At 49.9% G+C, this 13,025-nt stretch overlaps 1 protein-coding gene across 5 annotated transcripts in view; it reads left to right on the forward strand.

Annotated features, from left to right (window-relative positions):
- The window catches only part of ZFHX3 (zinc finger homeobox 3), a 475,206-nt gene that overhangs the window by 355,236 nt on the left and 106,945 nt on the right, over nucleotides 1-13,025 (forward strand). For 4 of the 5 annotated variants that reach the window (XM_035336639.1, XM_035336636.1, XM_035336637.1 and 1 more), the window contains one exon: nucleotides 8,457-11,215. In XM_035336639.1, the coding sequence (XP_035192530.1) occupies nucleotides 8,503-11,215 (2,713 nt within the window). In that variant the 5' untranslated portion in view covers nucleotides 8,457-8,502. Of the gene's footprint in view, nucleotides 1-8,456; nucleotides 11,216-13,025 lie in introns of those variants that run through there. The other variant, XM_035336635.1, reaches the window with a different exon arrangement.

The following is a 13,025-nucleotide window of genomic DNA, read 5'->3' on the forward strand; positions in this document are numbered from 1 at the left end:
AGATGCAAGTGTAGCTATTTATTCAGCAACATCGTCTGGAAATGACATTTGACAAGAAACGTTGGGGTTTTAGAGCAAAGGGGTAAATTGCACAACTGAAGAATCAAGGAATGTGCAATGTTTTAAAACAAACCAATGTGGGAACACAATCTGAAACTTCTGTCATGTCTGACATAAGAGAAGGGAGGTTCGTGCAGGACATGGAAAACAAGCTCGGTGTCCTGGGAGCATGAAAACGACACGTCGCTTATAAACTAAGCAAGTGTTTCACTTTGTTTTGTAGAGAAAAGCGACTTAAGCTAGTCTACCTCCACTGCAAAATACTTTCACTCCAGAGAGCCCCTCTGGGGGAATAAACGCTCTTTTCCCCAGCTGCTCACTTAAAACCCTCTGGTACTCCTCTGGATTACTCTGTTCTCAATGGCAGTGGGTTGGTGATTATATAAATATTTTTGTGTGTCGTACAGTAGCTGGCTCAAAGGGATCAGCAAACTTGGAATAATAGTTCATAACAAAATGTTTTCTGAAAAGCTCCCTGAACCTTGCATTGCTCTCATTGGCTAAACTTTAGCTGGTGTGAAGGACAGAGGAAAAATGTGGATAATGCAGAAGGTTCACCTTCTCAAGGAGACCCTTTCTCTTAGTTTCATGCCAAGTGCTTGAGCCCTACAGCTTTCAGTCCTGTTTTGTTCAGCATTTCCTTTGCTTCCTGCTGCTTGAAAAGCTGTTTATGCTAATGATCCTGTGAAGATCTGAGGAACTTGCTGTGCTTATGCATGTGAGCCTGTGTGTAAGAGCGCGCCTGTACTCTCTGCCGCGTTAATGAGCCTGCGCAGTGCAGCGCCTGTTTGTGTTGTCAGCACGCCAGTTCTGGAGCTCTGTCGGCTGCCAAAGGCAAGCCCACCATGTGGTTGTCTTCCTGCAGGGAGAAGACCATCCTGTCCTTTTGAGGTGCCTGATGAATCTTGCCGTTCTGTAGACCACGGTGTCCTGCCTCATCCTTTCTGGGGACCTTGTGCCCTTCAGGACCAGCTGGTTAGAATCGCTTAGAAGGGAAAATGTGTGGTGTTCACAGGGACTTCTGCAGAAGCATGTGAACTCTGGGCTTTGGCAGCATAGTGAGCGGGTTCGGGAGTACTTGCAGCTCCAGGACTCTTGCCAACAGGTATTCGAACCTGTGGGGCGATGTTGGTTGGACCCCTCTCCCACCAAGGGGCACGTCTGCTGGCTTCCTGGTGCGTGGGCATGGACACGTGTCCAGATGGAAACAGCAGCGCTGAGCAGCACCTGCAGAGAAACTCCAGGAGTTTCAAAGCAGCCTGAGAGCTTTTGCTTGGTAAACCCAAACCTTAGATAAGGAAGAAGGCTGGATAGAGAGCTTGTTCAGCATTTGGCAGGGCTGACACCTGGCTGTGAATATTCAGCAAAACTCATTTGTTGATGAGGCAACTCCACTGTGATCAGGTGTATGCCAAAACACAACTTTGTCTTGCTGGGAAACATGCAAAATGCAACTTAATATGTCAAAAAGGGAAATGAGCTTAAAACTAAAGCGTTGACCTCAGCAAATAAATACCATTATTTTCAGTCATCTTGTTAGGAATTGCTCAAGAAGAATCTCAGAGCACAGGCACTGTACTATGTGGACAAAAGACATAGCTAGAAATCATTCTTCAAGCCACGCATCCGCATTCACTGTTATATGTAATTTTTTGGCTCATTTATACCATTTTACCCTAATATTTCAAATAATGTTGCAGACTTGTCAACATTTTCCTGCATGGTAGTAATACCTGCCAACCTTTCTGGTACCTTAATGAATGGGAAGGAGCTGGCTCGCGTGCCTTCTGTATCTCAGAAGGTAACACGTTCTGTTGACGCTGGGGACTGAAGCTGTCTGTGTGTTGCCACCAAGCTCGAATATCCAGCCCTTGTTGCTTAGGAAATTGAAGAAGATCTTTCTATTCTAGGAAGTGACTTTCCATGTATTTGTGTGATAACTGCTACTGTATAAATCTCATGAAGCGACAACATACTCACGCAGCTTTATTTTACCCTCGTATGTGACCATTCTCCTCGCTAAGCGAGGTAGTGTGTGATCATGCAATTAAAGGCAGTCATAATGCATATGTATAGAGGAGCAGAATTAAAGTTGCTTTGGCAACAACATACATTCTGTTTTTCCTTAGTTTTTAAATTCTTGATTCTAGGTAATGATTTTTATCATGTTTTTCCACATGCAATTTCCTAAGTGTTACAAGAGTGCTTTGTAGCACGCCAGGTGCTGGGAAGTGACGCAGGAGGCTTTGATGCTCCGGGCTCGTTGTGTCACCGCTCCAGACGGATTGGGTAACCGCCTTCTCCCCCCTCCCAGGCTTTCTGTTCCCAGGAGCATTTAGCTTTGAGCATACCTGGACTCGGGGATTACGCAGTTACTTGGCTACTCAGTAGTATGCCCACCCCTAGTTTTTTAGGCTGGAACAAGTGCCATCCTGTGCCATTCCTGAGCCAGGTGCTTCTTGGCTGACCTGACCATTAGCATCTTGCCATGCTGTGCCCTTCTGAGACATCTTAAAATGCCACGATGAGCAAGTAAGGAGGGGTGTGCACAGAGATTCGAAGGCCACTCTCAGTCCCTGTGCTTTCTTTGTCTTCTTGCCTCTGACCCTTTCCTCTTCCCCTGCGAATCACCAGCACCTGTGCTAGAGCTAATCTAGGGTAGTCTCAGCCTGTGTTTATGGTATTGATTTATAGAGCGTCTGTTGGCACAACAGGTAGGTGTGTATTTGCAAAGTTTAGAGGCCGTTGTGCAGTTCTCTGCAACAGGAAGCACTCGGGTCCAGTTGCTGACTGTAAGCGTTTGCATAAGCCATGTCTTTGTGGAGCCATGGCATAAAGCTTAAAAATCAAAAGCTGGCTGGAATTTGTGAGGCTCTGCTGCTTGCCAGGATGCTCTGAAGGAGCAGACCCTGCTCATTACAAGGTTGAGCACTTCTCCGCACCGTGTGGGCTGTGGGAATAGGCAGGGGGTGGGGTGCCTTGCTGGGTATCTTCCAGGGTAATGGCCGTGGATGTAATGCATCTGCTTGTATCTTTTCCCTGTCCTCAGCACCCTTTTTTCATGGTGCCATGTGGGTCATTAGCTGAGGGAACAGTTTCTCACTGTCTCTTTCTCCTTTTGTTTTCCTCCTTCCTCATTGCTTCCAGTCTTGGTTTACTGCCAAACAGCCTCTTGTGAAAGGGCCGCCTAATTAACCCTGTGCTAATTAACAATTTAAAATTACACAGCACGGCTGTTCATATTTAATTCTCGGGAAGCCTGGGCAACAGCAGGAGCCCCCTCCTCCCTCCTGCTCTCCCTTCCCCTTGCCGCTGCCGCCGCGATGGGGAGGAAGATGCGCGGCGTCGCGGGCCGGAGCTGCCCCGCAAGCTGCCGTCGGCTCCTCGGCGGTGGAAGCGTTGCTGTAAGATGGCAGCTCTGGTGGTGTGGGGAGCGAAACGGGGAGCTGCAAGGAGGTGACGGGGAGCAGCAGGGGTCGACTTCCCTTGTGCTCTGGACAGAGCATGGCTGCAGATGGAGTAGCCGTGGTTAGTAGAAACTCCCGATGAAAAGGTGGGGCACAGCGCAGTGCTTCTGGGCACGCCGGGTCCTCCGTGGTTCAGCTCTGGGCCGCTGTGGCTGCTGCTCCTGCCCTGGTAGGAACTCCCTGCCCGATGGTGCCCGCGCCCAGGAGAGCCGTACCACAGGGTCCCAAACCCCCAAAGGGTGCGAGGCGCAGCGATGCTGCGGGGTTGGGTGGGGGGCTGCCTGTGGGAGGCACGGCAAGCGCAGCGACGGGAGCCGTGGGGGCTGCGGGCAGCTGCCAGCTGCGTGGAGCAGCCGTGGGACATGAGGCTGGAGAAGGGAGCGAGGGAGAGCCCTTCCCTGCCGCACGGGCACGGGGAGTCTCTGGCGCTCAGGCTGTTCTCTCTGTAACTGGAGTTCATTGATTTTACGGGAAACCATGTTTACAGACAGAGTGCTGATCGACCTGACGAGTTGACTTCTGCCTCCTTAAGTAAGAACTACCTTTTCTTATTGACTGGCTGATAAACAGAGCAAAGAGGGCGGGGGGGCAGGGGGAGGATGGGGAGGTGTGGAGCGCGCAGGGGTTGGTCTGCCCTCGCCAGCTCTGTGTGTCCCCTCTGGGTCATTTAGGGATGGCCTCGGAGGGAGATGCAGGGCCCCTGGTAGCGGACTACGTTGTACTCCAGCAGAAAGTCTGGATTGCATTAACAAGGAAATTGCCCATTTCAGTTTAAAGGGATGACACCTACGGTTCATGTGTGAATGGAAACAAATCTGCGCCTTTTCCTCCTTCAGCATTGTTCTTTAGGAAAGCTCTGGGGATGACGCTGGGTTTGAAGGGGGCTTGGCACGTGCCTGGGGCCCTGCACGCAGCCGGCAGGCCGTGTTCTGACTGTGGCGTTTTCCACCTGCCCCAACAGGGCTGCATGCCGAGCAAACAGAGTCCTTTAGAGCAGCACCTCCTGAGCTGGTTAACTTGGAGTGGGGGGAGACATGTTAAAGCAACCCAAGGCAGAAAAGCCCACCAATTAATTGGTAAGCGCTTGCAGGTTGGCCTGGCCTGGCTCGGAGAAGAGATTGGCTTTCTTGTCAATAAACAAGTCCCCAGTGCAGCATCAAAGCCGCAGTCCTTTATCAATCGCGGCCTTCTCTTCCCGCATGTTCCTGTAACTTACCAAGCATTTATTACATTGATTTTACAATCAGGCTGTTAACCCTCCCGCCCCATCAGCCCTGCTAACCCTTTTGGCCCAATTGTCAGTCAGGCATCTTTCTGCCAATCAAGAGTTCTTGATAATGGAGATGCTCAGATTCACGTTGTGTGTCGTCTGTGCATGGCTCCTGGGGAGCTAGCTGTGCTTTGCTATTTTACTGTCTTCTTAATGATTTTTTTCTTATTTATATACTTGATTTTTGGATTTTTAATTATTTATCGCCTGGGAATTTTTGTCCAGGTTGGCAAACTGAATGCTTTTTGTTGAGGTGTTTTGAAATTGGGGTGCTCTTCTTCCACATCGTGCTTTGAAGTCTGCACAGATATTCCCAAAACCTTTCTTGGCAGAAATACACATTTCTTGGCTTAGAGAGTTTCTCATTTTTCTCGGTTTTCACCCAATATGAATGTTTCACTTTGATTTGGATCACAGTTGTCAATACAAAGGTAGCAGTTAGGAGGACAGGATGTGTCATGTTGTGGAAAGATGAATATGCAGCCTCATTACAGAAGAATCTGGGATCAATTTAAAGAAATGCATAGCTAAAGACAAACGTTTAGTGGGAGAGAGCTAGTAAGCAAGAGCTGTTACAAGGCACTGTTAAAACATCATTTTAGCTAAGGTAAGCAAAACGGTGTCCAGGACGACTGAGCCTTTTGTCACCAGAATCAAGGTATTCCTCTGTCTTATTCAGTGCACCAGGTTATTTCTATTGCAGATCAAACTGCTATTTATTCCCGATGCAGCCACACAGATAGCTGTGCCTGGCATAAGGTCCCAGGAAAGTGGGAACTGGAAATGCTATAAAGCTGTGTGTACAGACACTTCGGATCGTGAAGCCGTTGTGCCTCTGTGTCCCTCGTTAGGCAGCTGCTCTGGGCTTGCTTTGAGATCTGCTACTTTCTGACTTCACAGGTAGCAGGAAATAGTTTTTTCTCAAGTTTCACCTGAAGTAAAATACAATAGAAAGCTGCCCAGATACCTTCAGGTGGGGATGTCCAGAATCCAAATCTGATGGTCAGGAGCATGAGGAAGAAGGTCAGGCTTGTTTTTGTCTGATCGTTCCACTTCTGATTCCCACGAGGCAGGAATAGTGTTTGGGTGCTGGGGAGTGTTATCCTTGATGCGGGGTGAGGACAACACAGAAGACACCTCCCCCTGAATGCTGGAGTGCTTTCTGGTGCTAGCAGGGGGAGCTTTTGCTTTCCTCTGCATTGGGAGGCTCAGCAGCACAGGGGAAAAGGGCATCGGAAGCTGTTCAACAGCTGCTAGCCAAAAGCATGCATGGAGTATACTCCTGAGAGCATGCAGGGGTAGCCCCAACAGGAAGAGCAGTATTTGGAGGATAGGTGACAGAGATCCTTTTCACACCTCGAGGGACCACTCTAACACACTGTTATTAATGTTGATCGGTGATATCACAGAACTTAGGTATTTACGTTATTGTGGATGAAGAAGGGCTTGGAGAAAGTGAAGGCATATAAATGCGTGTGTTGTAAGGACACCTGTCTGTCATTCCATGTACATGATTACATAGGAAACCGTATGCAGGGAAAAGAGGTCAAGACTTGTAGGCAAACCAGAAAAGGAGGGATGGCTGCTGGTACTGAGGGGAAATAAGCTGGTAGATAATGAAAGCAGGAAGAGGAGAGATGCCGTTTAATGTTGCTGTGTTTACTTTTGTTTGAACTAGTTCAGACACTTCATTCCCTACTTCTGTTGTGTGTTACCAGCTTTGCAGCTGATGAGGCATTCTCTGACAAATGTTTAGTTCTTTCCATACTTTTCCTTCTCTTTCCTACGGTGTTTTAGTAACAGTTGCACATCTGTGCAGCAGCAAGGTGCTGGCGCAGTTGCATGCAAGGTGTGCCTGTGCCTGTTGTCTGTGTTACAGGTACAGTGCTCTAAAGAAGCTCTCGGGAGTCTGCCGTGTCTAATGGACTCAGATCAAGCTAGAAAGTGCTGGAAAAACTTTCAAACTATAATTAGAATATTTAATGTTTAGGTAGCATTTTATGTTGTTAAAAAACTAGTAGTCTCTGAAAGAGACAAAGGGCGGTAGCAGGCTGTTAATGTCAATGGACTTCTCAAACTAAGACTAAAATGTGTTTAAAAAACCACCTCTGTTTGTATGTACACAAGCGTCCTTGCATTTAGTTGGTAGAAGATAGAATTCCATGTAGAAATTCCTCCACGGCATTGATAACCACAGATCTAGAGTGCCAGTGTTTTGTTGATCCTAAAAACGTGGAGTTCTCTGCTTTTACAGTTTTGACCCTGAGTTGTTTTTTGTTGTATGCTTTTTATCTGTATGTAGAAGGAAATCTGTTCAAAGGTTGAAAAATCACTATTGCAGATGAGATAGCAGGGTTTTAACTTCTGTGGGTGTTTCATCCCATTTGGCTTGCCCAGCATTTCCCTTTAGGAAGAAGACTATAGGGACACATCCTTGCACGCAGGATTCTTGATAGGCTTGCAGCTGAACTGGCATCTCTTACTGATCTGTGGTCGGCGTTATAGTGCTCCGGCTCATAACAGTAACATTTTGGGGACCTGAGCTCATAGGTCTGTAACCTCTAGAAAGGCTCATTTTGCCTAACAGGCTCCATTGGGATTGCAGCATAAGGGAGAACCCCAGGCTGCAGCAAACCGGGGAGCTGTGGATGTTGGCCGTGTTCAGCAGCCTGTGCTCACCGGCTGCTTGTCTGTTGGTGGGAGTTCTCTGGGTCTCGTGCTTGGTGGAACAGAAATAGTGGGAGGGGTGTCCATCCTTCTCCTGCAGGACCTGTATCATCTGTTTGTGTTTGGGGGCTGAGGGGAAGCAGTTTGTGCTCAGGCTGTGTCCTGCAGGATCTCTGGGAGCTTCCTGAAGCATGTTGAGCTGACCACTTTCCGATCCCCAGGATGGACCCTTGTCAGATCTGGAATTTCCTGTTTGGTTTTTCTCCTGACGTCTCTCCTTTTAAACTCTGTCCAGAAAACAGCAAATAAATCTCCCGTGCATACTAAAAGCTGTGACTCCAAAATTCTTGCTCTGGGTCTTATGATCTACTGCAGAGGTGCATGTGTGAGACTGAGCCCAGGATGCTTGCTGTGCTCCCCGAACAGCTAACAGGGAAATCGCCTGGAAATAACAGCGTCTGACTTAGGGAGCCACAGATCTGGGAGTACAATTTTTACAAAGTTTTGAAGTTCTGGCAGTGTTCTTTTGTAGCTTCCTAGCTCTGCTTCTCTCAAAGGTTTTTCTGTTAATCTTTTTTATTTTTTATTGTTTTGAAGATCTTTCGGGAGATCTAAAGCTCTGGGGATGTCAATGCAGTTCCTACAATCTTCCTGGCCCCTTCAGGGAAGGTGAAGGGGAGGTTTTCCCACCTTCCAGCTCTCTTTGATTAGCCTCTTGCCTTTCTTGCTCCCCTCGGTGACTCAAGAAAAGTGGAAGGGGGTGAGCACCTTTTGGTTGTCATTGCTCGTTTCCTGTGGTTGCCCTCCCGGTGCAGCATCCTAGGTTGGGCCTTCTGTTCCTGGAGCCTGTTTTGGGAAACCAGTTCTCGTGCCATCCCTTGTGATCCCAAAGAGCGGGATCCCCAGGGCGTTCGCGATGCATGGTCTTTATATGGGAACTGTGTCGTCTTCTCTCTGACTCACCTGTTTCTTTCCTCTCTCCCTGCCTGCAGGTCCCAGCCGTACCGGGTGCAATGAGCGCTCCGTGCCGGCCCTGCCATGGAAGGCTGTGACTCGCCCGTCATCCCCGGGAAGGACAATGGGTGCGGCATCCCTCAGCACCAGCAATGGACTGATCTCAACAGCACCCACCTCCCGGACACGGCCGGCAGCATGGAGCAGCCCGCGGCGGAGAGCCGCGGACCCCTGGACAGCCTGAGGGTTCCTTTCCCTGAGCGCGTCCCTGAGAGCAGCGCCGCGGCCGGCCCCGGCACCGAGCCCGCCGGCAAGGAGGTGAGCTGCGGCCAGTGCGCGGCCTCCTTCGCTGGCCTCCAGAGCTACATGGAGCACCGCTGCGCCGGCGCCCGCCCGCCCCCGCCTCTGAGGGGGGAGAGCGGGAGCGAGAGCAGTGAGGATGGGGACGAGGAGAGCGATGTGGAGAACCTGGCCGGTGAGATCGTCTACCAGCCGGATGGCTCGGCCTACATCGTGGAGAGCCTCAGCCAGCTGGTGCAGAGTGGGGGCGCTTGTGGCAGTGGCAGCGGGGCTCTCCCCTCGCTGCTCCCGAACTCTCTCTCCAAGCAGGGAGAGCCCTCCGCCGCTGCCCCCGTCTACCCACAGATCATCAACACCTTCCACATAGCCTCATCCTTCGGGAAGTGGTTTGAGGGCTCAGACCAGGCCTTCCCGAATACCTCAGCCCTGGCGGGCATCAGCCCCGTCCTGCACAGCTTCCGCGTCTTCGATGTGCGACACAAAAGCAACAAGGATTACCTGAACAGCGATGGTTCTGCCAAAAGCTCCTGCGTATCCAAAGATGTTCCCAACAATGTGGACCTGTCCAAATTCGATGGCTTTGTGCTCTACGGGAAGAGGAAGCCCATCCTGATGTGTTTCTTGTGCAAGCTCTCCTTTGGGTATGTCCGCTCATTCGTGACCCACGCGGTGCACGACCACCGAATGACTCTGAGTGAGGAGGAGCGGAAAATTCTTAGCAATAAGAACATCTCCGCTATCATCCAAGGGATAGGCAAAGACAAGGAACCCCTTGTCAGCTTTCTGGAACCAAAAAACAAAACCTTTCAGCACCCTCTTGTTTCCACAGCTAACCTCATAGGCCCTGGACACAGTTTTTATGGTAAATTCAGTGGCATTCGTATGGAAGGCGAGCAGGCCCTCCAGGCTGGGCCAGCCGGCGGAGCGGAGCCGCCGCCGTCAGGTGTCCTGGCCCCTGGTACGCTCCTCAACCTGGGTGGGCTGACCAGCTCGGCTCTGAAGACTCCAATTACCTCAGTCCCCCTGGGCCCGCTGGCTTCCAGTCCCACCAAATCCTCAGAGGGGAAGGACCCTGGGGTGGCAGAGGGGGAGAAGCAAGAAGGGGGTGACCAGGACAGCCTTTCAGAGAAGGCAGAGCCAGTTGAAGAGGTAGAAGAGGAAGAAGAGGAGGAGGTGGAGGAGGAGGAGGAGGAAGAGGAGGAGGAGGAAGAGGAAGAAGATGAGGATGATGAGGGTTGCAAAGGACTGTTTCCAAGCGAGTTGGAGGATGAACTGGAGGACAGGCCCCAGGAGGACTCTGGGGCTGTGGCAGGCGGCAGCAGCAGCAGCAGCAGCAAAAAGGACCTTGCTCTCTCAAACCAAAGCATTTCTAACTCTCCCTTAATGCCTAACGTGCTCCAGACCCTGTCGCGGGGCACAGCTTCTACTAGTTCTAATTCTGCTTCTTCCTTTGTCTTTGATGGTGCAAACAGGAGGAATCACTTAAGCTTTAACAATGAGGGCGGTGGAGCCAACGTGGCAGAGGGCAGCAGGAGGCTGGACTTTATCGATGAAAGTGCCAATAAAGACAATGCCACAGCACCAGAACCAAATGAGAGCACAGAGGGCGAGGACGGGAGCTACATCTCCCATCACCAGCATGCTGGCCCCCTCTGTGAACTTGGGGGTGGGGAGTGCCCCTCGGGGAGCGGCGTGGAGTGCCCAAAGTGTGACACGGTCCTGGGCTCCTCGCGGTCGCTGGGTGGCCACATGACTATGATGCATTCTCGCAACTCATGTAAGACACTCAAGTGTCCCAAGTGCAATTGGCACTACAAGTACCAGCAGACGCTTGAGGCGCACATGAAGGAGAAACATCCTGAGCCAGGTGGCTCCTGTGTCTACTGCAAAAGTGGGCAGCCGCACCCACGGCTGGCACGGGGTGAGAGCTACACCTGTGGTTACAAGCCCTTCCGCTGCGAGGTCTGTAACTACTCCACTACTACCAAAGGCAACCTCAGTATTCATATGCAGTCTGACAAGCATCTCAACAACATGCAAAACCTGCAGAACGGAGGGGGAGAGCAAGTCTTCAGCCACACCGCTGGGGCGGCAGCAGCGGCTGCAGCAGCCGCGGCCGCTGCAGCCGCCAACATTGGTAGCACCTGTGGGGCCCCCTCCCCCACCAAACCAAAAACCAAACCCACGTGGCGGTGCGAGGTGTGCGACTATGAGACCAACGTAGCTAGAAACCTTCGTATTCACATGACCAGTGAGAAGCACATGCACAATATGATGCTGCTTCAGCAAAATATGTCCCAAATCCAACACAACCGGCACCTGGGCCTCGGCAGCCTGCCGTCCCCTGCCGAGGCCGAGCTCTACCAGTACTACCTGGCGCAGAACATGAACCTTCCCAACCTGAAGATGGATAGCACTTCGTCAGATGCACAGTTCATGATGGGTGGATTCCAGCTTGATCCCACCAACCCCATGGCAACGATGACTCCATCTCTAGGTGAGGTTGAAGGGTTTTCCCCTGTTTCTGTGTGAGGGCGGGATCGTGTTTGTGTTACCATAAAACCCTCATGTGTGGGCTGCGTGCTGCGTGCCAAACTTTGTTCTGTCTCTGTGGCTTGCTGAGCGCTGCAGCTGTAGTGCCCTGAGTTATCCGTGTGTGATGGTCAAGGATGGAGCCGACACAGCAGAGGCTTGCCTTCTGCATTCCCCCACCTGGGGAAAGTATTTCACTTCTTGGTATGTTTTGTAAAAGTTCTGGTAAGGAGGTAATAAAGCAGTAGATACAGATTGCAGCTAACATGCATTAAATGTTCCTCATTACTATAGAAAGGATGCTTTCCAAGGGTTTCCTGATGATTTTCTCATGTTTTGGTAAGGGATGTGAGTACTGTGTGGTGGGTGGCTTTGTGAGGCTGCCTGGTCAGCAGCTAGTGCTCTCAAAGGCAGAGACTGAGTTGGTGTGTTACATGGTGTGTTGCCCGGAGAAAAGGTAAGTGTGCTTGGAGAGTTGTGATGAATTTGGTAGAAGGGGGGATGCTCCTCTGCTGAAAAAACTGAACTGAAATGTTCCTCTGATGCCAGCATGATATACAAGATTTGAGGCTTGACCAGATGAGAGTCATTAATCTGAGGAACGGCTATAGAGAGAGAAGATTATTTCTCTCATCAAATGACAAAAGCACTTTGAAATAAATTACCAAATGTGTTTTTCCTGACAACAGGCATTCATCATGTTTGTCTTGGAGCTGTGGGGAGCACACCCTATCCCCACACAATTTAGCCCAAGAGTTAGAATGGGGTAGGGGTAGGCTCCTGTTAAGTTTTTCCACCATGCCTCTTATGTTGCACAAGACGCTGCAGCACTGTTGTATTTCAGCTTTCATCACAGAGCCCCACACGGCACTTAGGGCATGGCAGCTGAAAGCTGAAATGACTTTTGTTTCTACATTCTTTTGCTATTGCTGAGGATTTTTCATAGTGCCCACAGAAAGTATGTGCAAAGAAATCTGGCACTTTACCTGCTTCCCTCTGAGCTAATTTTGTTGTGCTGCACTCTGCCCTCTCTAACCTTGTCCATCCATTGATGCTATTATTACTGATGCGCTACGTTACTGGTTCGTTGGTCTCATGCATGTTCTCCTTTCCTTCAGCTATTCATAGTACAGCTTATTATTAGTCCAGAAGGACGTGAAAGTCATATGAGAGAACAACAACACAAGATATTAAAAAAAATGGAAACGGAGGAACTCAAGTGGCTATAAATTAATTATCTTAATTTTTTCTTTGGTGTCCCAGCTTGCATCTTTGGGAGGTCAAGGACGTAATCTTTTCCAGGATATTTTCAATAGCACTGAGTTGCCAGCAGATGTAACTGACAGCCATTTGTAATGTAGCTGACAGTAGTAGCATGTAAAGTTAGGGAGTCATCTGTGGGTGGCTTCTTGGAATGCACCCCTTCTGTAGCTCTTAGAGCCTCCTTGCTGAAGTACAGGGAGGTTGGCATGAGAGAATTTGAGAGTATTTTAACTGAAGTCTCTTAAAGTGCAAGACAAGGCCTTGAATGTATGCGAGCTTGCCTGGAAAGTGATTTGTGAATAGTACACTTGATGGTTACAGATCTCAAGCTGACGATCGCGGAGGGAGGCCCTTCCCCATGTCAATAAGCACTTGACATAAGCTCAGCTCATTTAACTCGTACACATACTATGGACTTTGTTAGAAGTGAAGCAGATTTTTTCCATTTTTGCACTTCAGTCCAAAACGGGGTTTGAGTAGAATATTAATAAATCAGAAGATACTGCTTTCAT

This window comes from Oxyura jamaicensis, chromosome 11, assembly GCF_011077185.1.
Source record: "Oxyura jamaicensis isolate SHBP4307 breed ruddy duck chromosome 11, BPBGC_Ojam_1.0, whole genome shotgun sequence".
Lineage (NCBI taxonomy): Eukaryota > Metazoa > Chordata > Aves > Anseriformes > Anatidae > Oxyura > Oxyura jamaicensis.